The sequence below is a fragment of the Corvus kubaryi genome, unplaced genomic scaffold, assembly GCF_017639235.1.
Source record: "Corvus kubaryi isolate FWS band 111438036 unplaced genomic scaffold, C.kubaryi_AGA036_p1.0 37398, whole genome shotgun sequence".
NCBI lineage: Eukaryota > Metazoa > Chordata > Aves > Passeriformes > Corvidae > Corvus > Corvus kubaryi.
In genome coordinates this window covers 3,022,988-3,043,315 of record NW_024581137.1, presented here as the reverse complement: position 1 = coordinate 3,043,315, position 20,328 = coordinate 3,022,988, and the positions used below count along the sequence as shown (strand labels likewise).

At 35.5% G+C, this 20,328-nt stretch overlaps 1 protein-coding gene across 11 annotated transcripts in view; it reads left to right on the top strand.

Moving 5' to 3' along the window:
• GOLGA4 (golgin A4) overlaps nt 1-20,328 on the top strand; it is a 75,815-nt gene that overhangs the window by 36,970 nt on the left and 18,517 nt on the right. For 10 of the 11 annotated variants that reach the window (XM_042044550.1, XM_042044547.1, XM_042044548.1 and 7 more), the window contains 7 exons: nt 61-208; nt 7,043-7,221; nt 8,258-8,389; nt 9,428-9,583; nt 11,709-15,787; nt 16,479-16,600; nt 17,604-17,734. In XM_042044550.1, the coding sequence (XP_041900484.1) occupies nt 61-208; nt 7,043-7,221; nt 8,258-8,389; nt 9,428-9,583; nt 11,709-15,787; nt 16,479-16,600; nt 17,604-17,734 (4,947 nt within the window). The remainder of the gene's footprint in view (nt 1-60; nt 209-7,042; nt 7,222-8,257; nt 8,390-9,427; nt 9,584-11,708; nt 15,788-16,478; nt 16,601-17,603; nt 17,735-20,328) is intronic. The other variant, XM_042044545.1, reaches the window with a different exon arrangement.

Here is a 20,328-nt window from a genome sequence, read left to right as displayed (position 1 = left end):
TGTTTCAGGTATATGTCTTATTTATTTGCTAGCCTTTTATCACAAGAACCTTTTCCATAGGGCATGGTAATTGCGGAGACAAAGCGACAAATGCATGAAACATTGGAAATGAAGGAGGAGGAGGTAGCCCAACTGCGTGCTCGAATCAAACAAATAACTACAAAAGGCGAGGAATTAAAAGAACAGAAAGAAAAATCTGAAAGAGCTGGTAAGAAAATACATAGATTATTGGCTTTCACATTTATGTATCAGAAAGCTTGTGTGGTCTTTTTCAACAGTTGTTGTTTGGAATAGATATTAAGAAATGCTCTTTTTTCTATTCTACATATCACCCGTGCTACCATCATTGCTAACTTCACTTCTGGACAGCAGAGTTTAGGGGTGTTTTTGACTGATTTTTCTGCTACCAATAAAACTGGAGTTAGGAAGGAAACTTCTGAAAGACAGCTGTACTTCCCTGTTTGTAGGACAAAAGATTTATGGAGTCTTCTTCTGGTCTAACTTAAGAAGAGAAACTTGCAACTACCTATAAATTGTCATTATAATGCCCCAAGTAATTCTCACAGAAAACAAAGCAATGAGTGTATAAGAGTTTGTGAAGAAGTAAAAATGTTATAACCATAATAAGCATTTTATTTCAATAATTTTAATGGAAGCATTTCTGATTTAAGTGAAATCAGAAGCAGTGATGATTCCTTTTGCTTCAGGCTTGTAACAAGAGGAACATTTATGTAACTGTTACATGATGTAGTTTGCTTTTTATGGAAATTAGATTACATTATATGTGCTTGCAGTTCTCCTTTTGCTTGAAATGAAGTTAAACCATTGTTTTTTAAACAGTGAAATTGTTTTGTACTACATCAAAATTCTTTTAGAATAATTTAATTTGTTCTCATGGGCATGTAAAGAAGCTTTTGGCAGAAGCTCAGGTGTTACTTTGAATAAAATATTACACATTTTCTTTCTAAAAAGCAATGAGAAGTTCAAACATTACAGTTCATAGTGGTTTATTTTAAATCTATGTAGATTTAGATTAGAACTTGCAATTTTAAAGATTAATTGGGATAGATCATTCTGCTGTAATGCAGAAAAGCAGCTAGAACATCCATCTTGTGGAAGTAACAAACATTTTGATTAGGTGCCTTCCTCTCCTACCCTTTCAAGGTTGCACGTTTGCACTTAAGTTCTGGAAATTCATGCTTCAGAAGTCAGTCAGTCCTGCTAAAGTTGTATTTTGTTTGGTACTGGGGAGACAGGAAGCTCTTCATGATTAAGAAAAGAACCTGAGGAATCTTCTAGTACTTCTGTAAATAGGAAGTTATTGTCCTAGTGGTTTACAATACTGTTTTTTGAGGCAACAGAAACAATTATGAATTATTATTGCAGTATGTATAATGTAATGTATAATGTAGTAATGTAGTAAGCACACACTGCTTAATACAGTAATTTCTTCCAGTTTGCCTAGCCAGAAGCTGAAATGAGGTTAGAGATGATTCTGTAGACAACTGGAAAACTTTTTGTTGTAAAAACTTTTTGTTGTAATGAGAAGTAATTTGAATGAGTAATGTGTTGAGTACACTACACTTTTCTAGGGGGAGATTTGTGTGTTAAATGTGCTCTTTTTTAAACAAAACTTTTAAGTACTTTTGTTGACTTTACAGTGCATAAATATCAACTTTACCTTTGCATTTATTATAGTCTTTTAAGCATGCATATATGTGTGTTGGAACCCTTGGGAAATTAGTTAACACTGCTTTTAAGACAGAATTGTAAGGTGACCTGTATTAGATTTTTCTATTACATCCTTGGCTTAATACATTCCAAAAATGTTGTAATCTGCAATGTTAGTGTGGTTCAATACAGGTGAACTAAATTATTTGAGAAAACCGCCTTTCATACTGGGAAAGCCTGAAATTGCTTTTTAGGCCACAACCTTTGAGTTGTAATGGTTTTATGAATTGGGCAATTTCATGTATTTTAGGTCAACATTTAAAGTTCTGGTTTTTGGATAGTTAATGTGAGGTGACTTTCACAGAACCGCAGAATGGGTAAGGTTGGAAGGGACCACAGTGTGTCATCTGGTCCAACCTCCCTGCTCTACTTGGATCATCACAAACCACATGTCACAGAACTGCATCTACACTGTTAAATTCTAGACATCTTTTTCTGTATCATGGTTTGGTGAAGAATTTATTTCATGTAATGGAGTAGAAATGTTAATTTCATTTATGTTATAGCAAAATAAGGATAAGCATAATACACTTGAAATTTACTTTTGTAGTGCTGCTCAGAGACTAAAAAGTGGTATAGTTTTCCATGTCATCTTGCCTACTTGCCTACTACATCTCTGGAATTTTTCTTCGTAAATCAGGACTTTAGTGAATTGCTCCAGTGTTTGATTTAATGTGAGTGCATTTTTGTGTAATGAAATAGTGAAAACGTATGTATGCTTATTTTTTGTTGTGTTGTGTAAACTGTAACTTGGTCTCCCAGATGAAGTTCTTTTTTTTTTGTAGTTAGAGGTACATTATGTTGAAATCTCACAGAGCATCTTGTTTTTGTGCATCCACACGTGCCAATAAGTGAATCATGGTGCCTTTCCCAAGCCTTGTATGAACAGGACTGGGGTAAGGGCTCTGGTTTTTTTACATCACACATTGGGTACTTGAACTGGGTTCTAAAAAGTAAATTCTGTGCTTCTCAGGCACTTCTACTTGAGGTAACTGCAACATGGGGGTTTTTTACTTCAGCAAAGATCTTTTTAGTATTTGTAAATTTCCAGGTAAACTTAAGTTTGTTTCTCCTGAGATTACCTAGCATAAGTACTTTATGACTTCCCAGGATGCGGAATACTGACTTATTTATAATCTAAGAGTAAAGTCTCTAGAAATCAAATCCGATTTGTAGGTAGCGTTTCTTTTGCAAGCTTAATTAACATATGCTTTGCACCTTTCTTCAGTGAGAAAAAAGGCTTGGACTGTGCATTTAAAATCCTGCCTAGATGCACAAATCAGCTATAGGAAATGATTTCAACCTTTTTTTTTTTAAACCTTTTTTTTTTTTTTAATTTGGACACGATGCCTACTCTCAGCCCTCAGGAACTGAACGTGTAATCCCCTCCCTTGCCAGCCGGTTTAGAAAGCTGCTTTGCTTCCTTCACAATTTTTAGCACTAGGAGGCACTGTAGGCGAAGAGAAAAGGTGTGCAGCGCTGGCAAAGAAAGTGAGAAGGCTTTGCAGCGCACCTGGGTGTTACTCTGGCTGGGAGGGGCAAGGTGAAGGGAACCGAGATTGGTACTTTGGAGTGGCGTAGGTAACGTAGTCAACTCTCCAGCACACGTTTTATAAAAACCAGGTTTGGAAACCTTGCACTTCTTAAACTCTGCTCAGACTCATGTTTTGGGATTTACGTACTGTGAAAAACGAGGTCCACTCTCCTGTGAGAATTTAAAGGGTTTAATATAAAGACAGTAAGAGACACATAAAATAAAGCAAAGAGGTAACGGCTGGGTGCCTTGGCGCTCTGCCAAGGGCACACCTGATTCTCGAGGATAGTCCTTTTTATACCATTTTTACTGTCTGTTCTTTATGCGTATTCAAACTTTTCCAGGAGCTGTTCTGCATGGCCACTCCTTGATTCTGCCTTTTTAGAGCATGCGTATTCTTCTGCCTTGTGGTTTTATTTCTTTTGATTCTTGGGCTTGGGCTCGATAGGTGAGAGTTGATAGTAGAGTGGACCTCTTAATTCTCCAGACAGTCAGGGCTGATTGCAGCTTTGGGCCTCTTTGCCCCCCGGGCAGAGCGGTGATAGCGGCTCTGGGCCCCTCCTGGCCGCCCGTTCTCCGGGCGGAGCAGCCTTTGGGCCCCTTTGTTCACTGGACAAAGTGTTGATTAGCAGCTTTTCAGGCCTCATCCTTTGTTGCTTGGAGGTTATCTTACTTGCTCACACTTGCTAATATTCTTGCTATAAAGAAAGAAAACTACATCCACACAGCAAAAGCATTTCTAACATTATATAATATCTACCTTAATACTTGCGAGAAGCCAATATTACAATATATGTTTATAACACATACTGCACAGGAGAGTTTCCAGTTTGTCTGTATTTGTCACATGAATGGGGTTTTGCAAGACTCACCTGAGACTCTGTTGGTGTACTTGTTTTTATTTCTGATTTGCTAATGTGCCTTTGTAAGACTTCATTCAGCCAATACTTGGTTGAAAGACCTTCCCTGAACAAAGTTATCCAAGCTGGAGAAGAGTGCAGAGGCAGTGCCTTTACTCTCTGCATTCAGAATAGGTATATTTAAATAAAAACATGGACTTTATTTCATGCTTTTATACATGGTAGAATTAAAATCCCTCACAGATTAAAAATAAAAGTGATACTAGAGACCACATTCTGTCTGCTTAATGATAATTTAGCCCTCTGCTGGTTTGAAACTTGGTTGTGTCCAGCTACTCTTGAATTAACTACTTTGAATGAAAATACTTTGTTTTGCTTAAGGGCTAAATGTGCCTGAGATGCATATAATTTAACTTTTAGAGAGCTAAGTGTGTTTCTGTGAAGTATTGCTTCTTTGTGCTTTCATACCCTCTTTGGCTTTTTAACCATCAGCTTTTGTCTGTTTTTTGTAATGGCATCCTGCATGTGGTCATGGTAATGCAGCTTTTGTACTGCATGTTGCTCAGCAATTCCGTATCAGTAGTCAATTCTTGTGTGAACCTGGATCTTCTCTTTGACTGATCTGTGGGCTATGGCAAATGTATTCTCTTTCCTTTTGCAGAAGTAACATGTTTCTCAAATGAAAATAAAGTACATGATGCTCAGAACAAGAACCAGAAAATGTGTATGGAAAAGTTTAATAGCTTAATGTTCTACTTGCAGACTTTAATTTCAACCTGTACTTTGCAAAGGTCCATAGGGTGGGGTTTTTTTTGGTTCGATTTTTTTGTTTGCTTGTTCAGGTTTTTTTTTGTTTGTTTGTTTGTTTGTTTTTTGTTTTGGAAAAAGATCTCTATGATGCTGTAATCCTGAAGGACTTGGCCAGATTTACTTGGTCTGCTTTTGTTAGGACTGAGAGGAGCATCCGGGAAGTCACTAACATTCTCCAAACACAGTTCTGCAGGCTGTATTCCTAATCAAGTTGTACCCAGTGTGGCAAGGGGGCAGAACTTGAGTCCTGCAGAATGCAGGTGGCAAATGCTTTGATAGGCCTGTGAAGAACTGTGCAAAATAAGGAGCTATAAGCCTTGTGGATGTTTGTATTATATATTAGACTGTTTTCCTATTTAAAGTAATCTTGAGTGCTCTTAATTTTTTTAGTAGTTTTAGCATTTAAGCAGAGCCAGGAGTGGAAAAGTGGATACAGTGGTGTGCTTTGATATTGCCAGAGTCGATAACAGCCCCATTTTGCCTTAAAGCATGATTGTTGCTGTGAGTAGTCAGAAAAAGGCTTCTTCAGAAAACAGAAGAAAATTCTGTAAAAGGTCAGAATTTGGGTGAATCCAGTTTTATGAAATTAAGTTACTTGAAAACATATTTGCAGCATTGCCTCAAAAGTATAGACTGTGGTTAAAATCTTCAGTTTTTAATGTTATTAAAAGATGTGGAATGGAAATTGTTACTCACTTCTCAAACACATGCCTGAATGTTATTAAAGATAATTTCAAAAAAGCAAAGATTTCAATAACTGCTGTGAATGCCTACTAACTAATGATGAATCAAAAAAACTGGAGATGTGTATGTCTATTATGATTTTCTTTTGGGGACAGAATTTATTGGAAGAAAACTTAGCATAACACTTCAAAAATTATTTTGTTCTGTTTCCTTGCAAAATAGAATCCAAGTAGTCCAGGGCATAGTAGAATAATATACTTTCAGGGGGTTGTGCTCTGATAAATTACAGTCTTGATATTGGCACTGTGATTTTGCGTTTTACAGAGGTGTTTTGCCAAAATTCTGTTATGCAAAGTATTAACCATATAGTAGAGTGTTCTGAGACGGAATTTTTCTAATATGCAGCAGGGCTTTTCCACATTCATGATTCATTCAGGAAACGAGATTTCCCTAATAGTGATTGAACTCTAGTCTTGTGTAATTCTATATAGATTCTGATGTCAGTTGTAGTGAGTTTTAGGGGTATTGAATAAATAAACGAGCTCACAATATTGGAATTTATTTGCTTTCTTTTTACATCTAAATTATCATCTGTGAAGTGAATAAAGCATGTTAGAATACTTCTCCTTAGCATGAGATGAAACTATGGAGTTATTGCTTCTATTTTGTAAATTAAAATGTGTTTCAGTGGATTTGTGAGTCCTATGCAAGAATAAATAAATTTCAACACTGCAGCTTGAGTGTTCTTTTGAAACAACTTATAGCTATTCAAGTTTTCTGGGAGCATATCTTAGCTTTTAATTTTTTTTTATTTTTACATTTTATTTGTGACATTAGAAGCGCAGGACAGTTTTCTTAACACTCAAATACTACATTGGTATTTAAATCTAAGTAGTGAGATAATGAAATTAGCAAAGCCATCTCTGTGGACTCCATGAAACACAGTTTAAAGAAACGATTCTCTAGGTTTTACAGTTTGAAATTACTCTTAGGTAAATAAAGTGCCTGGTATTATACATTGGTGTTCTATTCAGGAGAAACTTTTCATGACCCACTAATAACTGACTTGCATAGTAGTCATTCTTGGTTTATGTTTCTGTCTACTTGTTTTAGTGTGAATTGCCTTTCCTTTGTGCAGCTGTTTTTCAATTCTTCAGTTATTCAGCACGTATAGGCAGAAGAGGAGTGTTAATAGTTCATTCATTAATGTGGTTTATGCATTTTATAGTGATTTTAGGCAAAGAAATATAAGCTACAGGATGTATTGGAAAAAATTCACATCTATTTGTCAGTTCTCTTTCCTTTCTAGATAATAAACATGTGAATGCTTGATGGATTCCTAAGTTCGTTCTTGTTATTTGTGAAATTCTATCAAAATACATAGATATTTCTCAATTATTATATACTTTTTTTTTCTTGGCAGCTTTTGAAGAGCTTGAGAAGGCTCTAAGTATTGCCCAAAAGACAGAGGAAGCCCGGAAAAAACTGCAGACAGAAATGGATGAAAAAATTAAAGCAGTAGAAAAGGCAAGTGAAGAAGAGAGAGTAAATCTTCAGTGGGAATTAACCAGAGTGAAACAAGAGGTGGTAGAGATTATGAAGGTAAAAACTTTATTATGGTTAAGCTATAGTTGTAAAATACATCAATATGGCAGAACTCTGTTATAAAGCTTTTGCTATTTAATAAAATCTATAAAAATATTTTCTGTGATTAAAGATTTACTTAATGCAAAATAGAAAACTCCTCATAGATTTTTTTCCTCCAGCAATTTAAATCAGTTCATTAGTGGCATATAAAAATAAATAATATTACTGCTTGCTTCACAGTATTTAATAAAATTATTTATTAAAAGTATACTTGAGACTTTAAACAGAGTCAAGAAGAAGAGATTAATGGCAGGAAGCTCACACATCTCCACCAGGATCTTGGGTTTTAATCACTTTTTTAAGTTTAGTTTTTAATCATTATCCTAGCTGAGTATGTGTAAATGTTTAAGAACTTGTTGCCATATTTTTTGCTGGTTAAAAGTTTCTATAATTTGCTTCACCTGGTGTCTTCAGGTAGGAATTGCTGGACTACTTCACATGCTTTGCAAAGCTGTAAATTTGAACACCCTTAAGTTACAGTTCTTGTGTTGACATTTATAATGGTATTTATTTTTCTAAGAGAACACACTGATGCTTTAAGGGGATGACTGACATGCTTTACATTATTCTTAAATAAAGCACGTATGTAGGTTGTACATAACTGTCAACATAGAGTATCACCACTTGACTTTCTGGCTCACTAAATAAGAGTACTGGGAAAGCTACAAAAAAGTTCCTTTTCCAATGTATTATCACGTTTGAACTGAAAACACTAAGTTGCCTTGGTAGAAGAATCCTTAGAAAATGTGGTGTTTCCTCTAGTAAAACTATGAAAGACTTGAGAAAGAAGATGGATAACTTCAAGCTTGAAAATAAGAACTGTTAGGGCTTAATATTAAGCACTCCAAGTGATCATTACTTATTCAAAGGGAGAGAAGAGATGGTTCCAGTTTCTTCTCTCTGTTGCACTGCTTTCTTACTAAGAAAAAATACAAAGTGTTAGTTAATATTTTGAAATATTAAGTCAGTTTTTTCTGACTTTAATTCACAGAAGTCTTCAGAAGAACAAGTTGCTGAACTAGAAAAAATCCATCAAAAAGAGCTGGCTACCAAAGATCAGGAGCTAAATGAGAGATTACAGGCTCAAGAAAAGGTGTTCCAGGAGAAGATGAAGGCAGCTCTTGTATGTAAACCTAAAATGCATAGAAGGACTTTAAGTGTGTGTTGGGATTAGCAGTCTTGGGTTAACACTGTTCCACAGTGAGAGTCCTTCTGTGCTCAGAGATAGGAGTGCTCTCCAAAAGTCAAATACCTCAGAGACTTCAGCAACATGAAAAGAAAGTAGCTGCAATGATCCAGACTGAATAATGATAACTTATCACTATCAATGCTCAGTAACAACTGTATCTTGTGGAAACTATTTGTTTTTTTGAAATTGTTTTTTAATACCTTCCTATGGATCATTGGCAATCAGCCCCAGCAACTAGAATAAAAGAAGTAGAAAAAATTAGGCTGTTTTAAAAGTGTTCATATAGTTATGTCTGGTTGTGTTGTGTTATGTGAATGGGGTTAACTATTCGTAGTGTTTGACCTCAGAAAAAGAATTTTATTCAAGATCAGACTGGGAAGAATTCTTGGAATTCTTTGCGCTTTTTCATGAACTGTAATCCACTATAGATAATCATGTAATTTTGCCTAAATAATGGATATATATGTAACATATGTGTATATATTGTCTATATTTATCTGTTTCAAATAATCAATTGGTTTTTGTGCCCCTCCGTGATGGATAGTGACTAGGACTGAGGGTCTTGGACAGTCCTGTCCCGACTATATTTTTCTACCTGTTTTGCAGGTTATTTCCTTAATTATAAGAAACAGAAGCTTAAAAATATATTAGCAGTGGAATCAAGGGAGAACAGAATTTATTCCTCTAAGATGTTATTTTCAATTAATAATGGTAAACAAACGAAAATGGAAGGCTTGATTGCATTACGTTTCTCATGCAAAGACAAATGCTTTCCAAAAAAAAAAAAGGAAGTGATTTATTAAAATTGTATTTTCACAGATCAAATACAAACTCCATGTGTTTTTGTGTAGAAAATAAAGATGAATAGTGTATGACTCCTATTAACTCACTTTAAAATACCCTATCATAATGTTCTTGAAAGTGGGATGATTATATTTATAGTTTATTGTTTAGTTGTACTTCTTCATGCAGGAAAAAAATCAGAGCAAGTGCTTAAAAGCCCTTCAAGAGCAAGAGCAGCAACAAACCCTAGCCTTAGAAGAATTAGAGCTGCAGAAGAAAGCCATACAGTCTGAGTGTGACAAGAAAGTTCAGAAGATGCATCAAGAAGTAGAGACTTGTAGAACTGTGAGTAAAGATTTCAAAAGACTTAAGCATTTACAAGTTGTCCTTTAAGTATGTGTTTAACTGTGGCAAGTTTACAAATGGTGATTTCTTGTGATTGGGTCTTGTGGGATTAAAGTGACAAAAGTTTAGTGTATTGCCATGCTATTCTGCAGCCCCTAGTTTTTTATAAGACTAGGTGGCAAAATATAGAAATACATTCACTTTATAGCATGGTGTGGGATATGAATTTGTATCCATCTACTTAATTTTTAGGTATGTTATACAGAGGAGTTAAATTTCAGGCTGTTTAATTTCTGGGTACTGCTACCTTACAAATGCTTATAAGGATACTTTAGTAAGTGTTACAAATGAGTGTTCGAGATTGCTTAAAAAAATCAGCAGCAAGGGTATCAGTAAAAGCTAGATTTAATATTAAGTGAGAGCACAACAAAATTCGTTGGCAAGATTCACTCTACTACTTACAGGACAGTAAGGAAAAACAAGGAACAGCAAAACCAAACAAAATCCAGGCAATCAAACAGAAATGAACCAAGAACTGTCTAGGGTGTGTGGGGGTATGTGTGTGTGTGTGTTTAGGTGCGTGTAACAAAAAGACAGTGAGGGCAAAGATAAAAGGGAATACAGTCTAAAAGTTTAACAGCACTCAAACTTAAGAGTACTTTAACTTAAATTATGCCTTAAACCTAACAATTTAATAAAGAAGTAGCACTTACCTTATACCTAACTCGGTTTACAACTTAACTGTAACAATTTAGCAGAGAAATAGCATTTAACAGCATTTAACCTAACCTGTAAGTTAAACTTAGCAACTTAGCAAAGAGCAACACTTAGCAGCATTCCACTTAAGTTGTGACTTAACCTTACTTACAGGTCTAGCTTACTTACATATCTAAGATACTTAAACATCTAAGAAAGCAGCATTTCTCCCCGCTTTGCTATAGCATATGTGCACGTGCATGCACACAGACATAAAGAGTGCAATCAAGGTACCTGTGAAAAACTCCCCTCGAAGGTAAGTGAAATACTTACCTCAGATGCCTTTGCATCTCCCCATTGGGTGAAGGGTTGAGTATCAAGGAGTGAATTGGTCCAGGATTTGCCGTTGTTTGTCAGTCCTCTGAGTACAAAAAACTTGAGCGTTCACTAGCTCTGGGAGGTGTCCCGCTCAGAGGGAGATTGCTCGTCACAGCTTGCTGCAGTCCAGGAGAGCTCAAAGGGTCTCATTTTGGACCGCTGTTTACAGGGTCGCTAGAGAGTGGGCTTTAGTCATAACAATGTTCCATCCTGGCCACAGTTTGGTTTGGCACTTTCTTTGAAAGTGTGAGAGCAGGTATGTTATGCCATTCAGGCAAGAAAAGTAGTTTCCAGTGCTATTCATAAGGAAAACACGAGCTTATTAGCAGCAGTTTCTGGGAGTAGACAGTGTTTCTGATAAGCTTGGGAAGAGCTGAGTCCAGGTGCTGTTTTTTCAAGGCTGAGGCCTAATGAGCATTTCTCAGATCTCAGTGTGGCCTGAAAAGGAGGGAGGAATGCACCACCCAGTAAGCAAAAAGATTTGCTTAAATTTTTGAAGTGTCCTTTGCTTTGTGTAATGAGTAACATTGTATTATCTGCTAAGGCAAGTTTGTACATTATTCCACCACTCCCAGATATTAGTTTGGAATTTTTGCCCATAGAAGCATCAAAGCTTTTCAGCAGCATTTCCATGGGAGGTAGAATTATTGATAAATCAGTAAGCAGGTACAAAACTTCATAATACTATTCCTAAATTCCCTATATCTTTCATCCTGTATGTTGGTACTTTACTTTAGGAAGAAAATGCGAACATATCTCTCATAAATATCACGACTTACTTTATTTGAATTAGTTACATTATTTTCAAGTTTTTGTGTTTATTTTCACTGCAGTGAAATAGAAAGTTTTTTACTAAATAACTAACTCTCCATAATGGAAGCAAAGGTGAGAACAAACCAGATGAATAAAAGGCTTATAGAAGAAGTTGACATTCACTAAAAATAATGGAATAAGTGACCTGTAGTTATGTGAACCTGGTAAGATTTTAAAAAAATTAATCAAATTGTTACCTTTTGAATATTCATATTCTTTTAAAACTTTATTCTAACAGAGGATTCTTGAACTGGAAAGCTCTCTTGCAAAGTATTCGCAAGATGACAGAAAGCAGTCAGAGGAATTAAGTACTCTCATAGAGTCTGAAAAAAAACAGCACAGTAAGGAAATCAGTGATATGGTTGAAAAACACAATAAAGAACTGGAGAATGTGAAACAGCAGCAAGAAAAGCTTTGGACAGAAAAACTTGAAATTTTAAAGCAACAACAAATAACTGAAATAGAAAAAATAAGAGAAAAGCAACAACAAGAGATACATACCATTTTGAAAGAGAAAGAAACAGTTTTCTGTGCACACATAGAAGAGATGAATGAAAAAACATTAGAAAAACTTGACGTGAAACAAACAGAATTAGAAGCACTGTCTTCTGAGCTATCAGAAGCACTAAAAGTTCGTCGTGATTTAGAACAAGAGCTCTCAGAATTGAATAGTAAAGTGTGTGAAGCAAAGCAAGAACTGAAAGGAGAATTGGAAGAAGAGAGGAAACGGCACAGTGAAGTGATTGAAGCAATGTTAAAAGAGCATGAAATGTCTATTCAAGATGTTGAGAAGGTACTCAAAGAGGAACTCAACAAACTCAAGCAGTCACTGGAGGAGAAAGACAGACATTTGGAGGAGTTAAAAGCACGTGAACGGAAACTAAAGGAATCTGCAGAAAGATCTGAAGCTGAACTTGTCCAAGTGTCTGCAAAGCTAGAGGAGCAAAGCAGTGAAAATACACAGAAAGTAACCACTCTAACACAACAATATGAATGTCAGCTGAAGGATCTCCAAAGAAAGGCTGATGAGACGAAGAGAAGTCTGACTGAGAAGGAAAATGAAATTGAGCACATGAAGAAGTTACAGAACAAGCAAGTGGAAGGGCTTAAACAGAAACTGTTAGCTGCAGAGGAGAGGATTAGTGCTTTACAAGGAGAGTATGAAAGTAAACTGAAATATCAGGAGAAGAAAGTGGAGAAAATGGAACAGAAATCAAAAGATATGCAGGAAACTTTCAAAAATAAACTTGCTGAGCAGGAAGCTAAACTTAAAAAAGAGCTTGAAAACAAGCAGTTGGAATTCAGTCAGAAAGAGAGTGAATTCAATACTAAAATTTTGGAAATGGCACATGCCAGCTCATCTGGAATCAATGATGCAGTGTCAAAACTGGAATCTAATCAGAAAGAGCAGCTAGACAGTCTTGCTGAGGATTACAGGCAGAAATTGGAAGATGTAATCCAAAGTTGGGAAAAGAAACTTAATCAGCAGATTGAAGAGCTCAGGAAAGAACATGATATGGAGCTGCAAGAGAAAGAGCAGGAAGTTGGAGATCTGAAACAAAAGCTTTTAATTTTCAGTGCTGAAAAGGAGGACTCCAGAACAGAAGTAACCCAACTGAAGGAAGAACAAGTGAGAAGGGAGGCATGCTTGAAGGATTTGCAAGAACAGCTAAGGCAGTCAGTGGCTAAGGTGAATGCTTTGTCAGATAAGGAAAGTGACCTGAAAACACAGTTGAAAAAATTGGAAAGTGAACTTAAACAGTCCCTGAAAGAACAGACAGGACTTCAGGAACAGCTCAGTAAACAGAAAGCAGTTGAAGAGAAGGACAAAGCCGCAATCACTGAGCTGGCTGATACACTAAGAACCCTTGAAGAGAAACTCCAAACTGTGCAATCTTCTCAGTATAAAGATCATGAAAATTATGAGAAAAAAATAGAGGCAATTCGGCTAAAAGAAGCTGAGTTTAAAAGGTTGTCAGGAGTACTTACAACCCAGTTAGATGCTTGGAAGAATGCTGAAGCTTCATTGCATACTAAAGGCAATGAATTAATTGAAAAGTGTAATGAAAAAATTGGCAAAATAACATGTAAAATTGCAGACTGTGAACACCAAACTGCAAAAGTTAAAGAAGCAATATTAATCAAAACAAGGAAGATAACTGTACTAGAAGCTCAACTTAGAGAAATAACAGAGCATCATTCTGCTGCTACTACTTCTTTGCAAAAGTCAATGCTAGAGCTGCAAGAGAAGGACAATTTAATTATATCCATGAGAGCTGACATTGAAGGACTTGTAACAGAAAAGGAACAATTGCAAAAAGAGGGAGGGCATCAGCAGCAAGCAGCATCAGAGAAAGAAACTTGCATAACACAGCTGAGGAAAGAGTTGTCTGAAAATATCAATGCTGTCACATCAATGAGGAAAGAACTCCAGGAAAAGCAATCTGAAGTGTCTGCTCTCAACAAAACAGTTAATGATCTTAATGTTAGACTTGAAAGCACAGTAAGTTTAACAGAGAAGGAAGCAGCCATATCTCTGCTAAGCAAACAACATCAAGAGGATCGGTTGCAGTTGTTAAATCAAGTAGAAGAGTTATCATCCAGAGTTGAGATGCTGAGTCAAGAAAAAGCATCAGCTCTTGATCAGATAGATCATTGCACAGCCCAGCTGTCAGAGTGGAAGATGAAAGCACAAGCCAGGTTTACACAAAATCACGATACTATCAAAGATTTGCAGAGCAAACTTGAATTAAGCAATATTGAAGCCAATAAAAAAGATGAAGAGATAAATAAACTGAAGGAACAGCTGGCTAAACAAAGCAGGAATCTTGATAGTTTAAAAAGTGAATTGGAACAAAAGCAAAACAGGAGGGAAAAGGAAGAAAGTGAGTTAACCTCAAAGTTAAAAAAACAAGCAGCAAAAATTGCTGAACTAGAAAAAGACATTGCTCAGAAAACTATAGAAAATGATTCCTTGGTGGAGGAACTTAAAAAGTCTAATGAACAAAAAGACACAGAGAAAAAAGAGATAGCTCGGCAACTCCATCAGGCAGAGAAGGTGGCTTTTGAAAAGGAAAATAGATTTAAGAAGGCTGAAGAAAAAGTGCTTAATCTTGAGAAGCAAATAGGTTCACTGAAAGCTGATTTTGAAGCAAAGGAGAAGGAATTTGATCAAATTAAGTCAGTGATACTTAAAAGGAAAGAGGAAGAACTGAAAGAATTAGAAGAGAGACTGAATGCAGAGAACAGCACTAAGCTGGCTGATCTGAAAAAGAAGGCAGAGCAAAAAATAGGTTCTATTAGAAAGCAGTTACTGTCTCAGATGGAAGAAAAGAAACAGCAATTTAAGCAAGATAGAGAGGATCAGTTAAGAGAGCTGGAGCAGAAAGTGCAGGAGAGAGAAGCCAAAATTGAGACCTTAGAAAAAAAAATTAGGTCAACAAGAGATTCCACAGAATTAGAGAAAGAAATGCTAGAAAAAGTAGACAGTGTAAAAGCTGCTGTAGAGCAAGAGAAAAATAACTTACTTGAGAATGTCCAACAGACATACAAAGAGAAAATGCAGGTGTTACAGAGGAGCTTAACCGAAAAAGATGCATTATTACAGAAGTATGAGAAGGAACAACGAGAGAGTAATGACTCTCATCTAGAATTGCAAAACAAACAGAAAGAACTCCTTAAAAAACTAGAATGTGTTGAGAAGAGCCATCAGGAAGAGCAGGTTAGGACCAAAAGTCTCAGGAAAGAACTTGAGGAACAAACAAAAAAATATTCATTGTTAGCAGATGAGCATGCTTGTTGTGGTGGTGTTTTAGCAAGCAGTAGGGAAGAACTGAAAGTTAAAGAACAAAAACATCTTGATATGGAGAGTATAATTGGAGATCTCCAGAAAAAAATGCAGGAAAAGGAGGAACTCAGTCAGTCTTTAGAACAGAAGATAAAAGAGTTAGAAAATAATATAGTGAAGAAAAATGAAGTGCATAAGATTGAGATGGAAGATAGGAGTTTAAGATACGAAGAAAAGCTAAAATGTCTACAGCAACAGTTGGATGAAAGAAATTACAGTCTTAAAGCTTTTGAGGAAAATGCTGAAGAAAAGGCTAGGTCTGTTTTGGAGCTGCAGAAGTTACTAGTTGATATGCAGAACCAGCAGAAGGACTTACAGACTAAACTGGAAGAGACTGAAGGGGAGAAACAGAAACTACGCAAAGAAGTTAATAATCTTCAAAAAGACATACGTACTCTGCGAAAGGAACATCAGCAAGAGCTTGATATAGTAAAGAAGGAGTCCTTAGAAGAAATGGAGCAGAAAATCAGGTAAATTCTTTGTTCCTGTTTGTGTTACCAGTTCTGTATTTTATCTCTAGTCACTAAAACCTGAAGAATACTTTTCTAAAGCTCGGTTTGTAACAAGGAAATAATGACTGATACTTTTCTTTAAGTTTTCTAAATAGACTTAGAGAAATAGCAAGAAAAGAGGTTTGAGTTTTGGCAAAGTAATACCATTTCTGATCTGTTTCAGTGATGGTCATTTTCAACATTGTCAAAGCGTATAATATTCTATTTTTCTCAAACAGGAAATGAAGTTTATTAAAACTTAGTACTGAGAGCTTCATGTTCAGATGGTATCAATAGTTGTTCATACGTACTGCACAAAATGTGGTGTACTGCTCAGCACTCTTAAAAGTTTCTCAAGCAATTCTAAAAATTCTGCTTTTCATGGCACATTCTTTTCCTCCAGTTCTTCAATTTCCTCAACAAAAACTCCGCATCTTTGAAAGGGTTCAATTCTGGTTTGTTTTTAAATGAAACACCTATGCCTACCTGGTGAATTAGATAGGAGAGGAAGAAAAAGCCTCCCTGAATCTCACAGAATTCTCATAATTCAAAACCATCTCATTTTAAAACAGTTTTGGAGAAATTCCCACATCTCTTGCCTTGCCTGGTGTTTTTGCACACTCTTTAAACGTTACATTTCCTTGCTGTATGTTCTGACATTTTTGTACAGATGTGAACAGGAAGACATTGAGTTAAAGCACAACTCCACCTTAAAGCAGTTAATAAGAGAGTTCAACACTCAGCTGGCTCAAAAAGAGAGAGAATTGGAAACAGCAGTAAAAGAGACAATCAGTAAGTGAAATACTAATATAACCATAATCAGTAAAATAGTCAGAAAACCTAATCTTCAGTTATTGTTGTTTTGGGGAGGGGATTTTACCTGGGACTATGATAAACACAACATGTGTTTTATGAATGTCTAGAGTACTTAAAGGAAGAACTTCTCTTGCTTAGGAAATAACTTAAATATTAATTGTAGTACAATTAGGAAAATGCATATGTAGCTATTCTGCAGGATGGATCTTTGATCTAGCACTCTTTACATCTGCCATGGCAAGAGTTACCTATAATAGCCATAGGTACCTATCTTTCTGTCATACGTAGAAAAGAAATTGAGAATAAAGTTTTGAAGGTGAAAGTGCATTGGTAAGTTTCCATTGTAATGCTACTTTGTCTTCAGTAGTACAAACTTTAATATTCCATTGTTGAATATATGGCATCTGGAGAGTGCCTTTTAGAGAAACTTAGATCCATCTGAGAATCAGAATTGCATTTTCTTAGCTGCGTCTTGCAGACTTCATTCACTAACCACTAGCAGGTACCAACTGAGTATGACGTCTGATTGTAACACAATGTGGTTATAACTAGAGTACAACATATTTCATCTGCTCTGTGTGTCTTTTGCCACCATAGTGTAAGTTGGAGATTAGAGAAGTGAGAAAAAGGTGTGTTTTGATTCCAGTTCCTGGAAGTATACCTACAGGTGAGGAGTTTCTGAAGATTTGCAAAAGTTTCAATCACATCTCTCAATAGAATAGGAGATAGAATTAGTTGTTAAATATTGGTTGTCATCTTCTAGAAACTAGTTCCAGCACCAGGTAGAAAAAATTGCTCCAAACTGCAGACAACAAATTTCATACATGTTAGGATCAAGGAACATAATAGTAACTGACAGTGTGGAAAAATGAATTTTCCTGGCAAGTTTTCCTTACAGTTACTTTGAAACATTTTTAAAATACTGTTATGACATAGTTTTAAAAAAAAATCTTTTTTTAATACTGCATTTTTTTTATAGGTAAAGCCCAGGAGGTAGAAAATGAATTGATAGAAAATCATCACATAGAGACAACACAGTTGCATAAAAAAATTGCCGAAAAAGATGATGATCTAAAAAGAACTGTGAAAAAATACGAAGAAATCCTTGAGGTATCTTTTTGAAAAGATATGACTACATAAATTTCAAAATAACTCTTCTTTGATTGCATATCTAGACAGAAAAACTGAAGTTCTTATATCCTTGAGCAGTTTGTGTGCAGATTGGAATGAGAAAACTGAATGACATTTAAGCTTTTACTACAGTTGTGGTGGTGGTGGTGTATTTGCTCCTTATAAGGATTTAAATACAATGTTTATGGGGCAGTCTCACTCTCTATCTCCTTCCTCTGATGCCCTGCTGAGATTGGTGCCATAGCCCTTAAAGTAAGGTTCTGTTCCATGAAGTCTGTTTGCATACTTTTTATGCTAGTAAAGGTTTCTTTTTTTTTTTTTTTTTTTTTTGCTTGTAATGAACAGTTTTTCTGCATTATATTTGCAGATAGACATAATTTTGCTCTAGTAGCATTTCAACCAGAAGTTACCAGCCAGTTTAAGGATACTTCACCAAGGATGCCTCCTGTTTTATACAAGTAAATTATTCCAGTCCTGCCTGTATGGCTCAAAAAGGCTAAATGGTTTTCAGCACTAGACTGTACATCATATTGGAATGCAGGCTTTAACTTTGCTAATCCTAGTCCACTTTACACAAACAGTGTAATAAAAGAGACCGTTCCATGAATAGAGCCAGCGGTAATAGATGTAAGTGGGCTGTTCGTTTGTGATCAGTTACCAGTCCAAAGATCTATGTACTTAACATTACTGCGTGCTTCCTACTAAAATTTTCAGACATGTAGGCAGGCTGTTGTGTTTCAATCTGATTTTTGAACTTCTAGCAGGCTGAACAGCATTAGCAGGGTTTTACATTTAGAGTCCCTTTCTTTTGTTTCCTAATTTAGAAAAGTTTTTTGATACAAAAAAAAAAAGGTTGTTTTTTTGGAGTTTGTGGGGGGTTTTTTTGTTAGTATTTTGGGGGTTTTTTGGTTTTGGTTTATTTTGTGGGGTTTGTTGTTTGTTTGTGGTTTTTTTTTTGTTTCATAGGGGGTTTTTTTGTACAATAGGTCTAAATACTGCATTTCTGGAGAATTTAAATTTCTCTTACCTCAGTGTGCAGTGTGTTGCCACTTATGTCCTTACTTTATAGGCCCAGATAGGTATGTGATTTGAAGTCAAGCTGGTCTAATTCCTCTGTGTTTTCTGCTACTTTCATCCTTAGTGTCAGAAACAAGCATGCTGTAGCCATTGTATGATCTTGAAGGTTTAGGCTAATTTGACTTATGTGCAATTGGAGGACATGAACTATGTCATTTTTTGCATCTCACTGATGATGGCAATGACAGTTGCCTGGAACTGCAATAAACTGCAGTTTGATATTTTAAATTACAGAATACATAGGTATTCTGTATATCTATCTTCTATAGGTATATGTATGAGTGTTTTGTTTTTGTTGTTTCAGGGAATTTAAAAAAAAATTAGAGGTTTTTTTTCCTTTGTTCCTGAAAGAAGTATTGCAAGCATCTGAAAAGTTGAGGAATATTTTTATTAAGTTAAATGTATGTCATGTTCATTGACATCTCTGATAGAAATAGGAACATATACATCACCAGATTTAGCCTAAAGTTACCAGTTATTACTGCACTTATACTTGACTTGGCTCATGATATGTTTGAGAAATTTCACATTGTGCAGAGAAGTTTGTCTCAAATGGTAAGAAGATGAAGCAAAAATAAAGCCAAATGCAAGAATGAATCTTTCTCATATAACTTTGTTGCTCTCTGTTGCATTTTAAACATGGTTGATGCTAAAAATTGTCTAACTTGATTTGAGTATTTATCCTCAAAGACAAGCAGGAATCATTCAGTCAAACTTCATATGATTTACTTGTGAAGTGCTCCACTTTTGCTTTATGTGTTGTTTTCTTTCATGAAAACTTTCATCACATAAGATTTCATGAAAATCTCCTTAATTGAAAGATTTTTAAATCAGCATAGCCTCTAATTTGGGAGCTAAGTATTTTTTCTTCAACTAAAGTATATAATTAGAGAAAAATTGAATGCTGTTTTCCAGCTAGTTTATTTTAAGCCTAACTATAAGCTAAAAATAAAATACCGAACTTCATTTATGTATCCTTTCATTTGTTGTAATGCCTTCCATGTGAGTACAGGATAGGCTTTCTGATTAAGATTTGGAAAATTAAAACTTTTTTAAAGTCTTAGTCTATAAGTGTAATTAAATCCCAATAGCATGTAGTTTATTTTCAGAGTGTGCCAGGTGTTATATAGAACAATAAGTTCTTACTGTAAATACAGATCACTGGCATGTTGGAACCCCACTTGATAGCTAATAATTTCAAATTTAAAATAATATTATCTCTTCAGGGGGTCATCCTAATACTTTTCACAGGTATGTCCTTTTTACAGAAGTGTCATTCATCATTTCGAGTTTAATTTATTTTCAGCCTTTCAAGTACCTTTTATAACTAAGAATGATGTGCATTCAATTGTGATTTGTTTAATTAAACAGTTATGTACAAATTGTAAAATTTTAGATTCTTGGTGGACAAAAAAATAAAAAATATCTGCAGAAGCCAAAACAACAACCACCACTATCCCTGAATATGCCAGGTATTGAGAATTTTTGACCTGGGG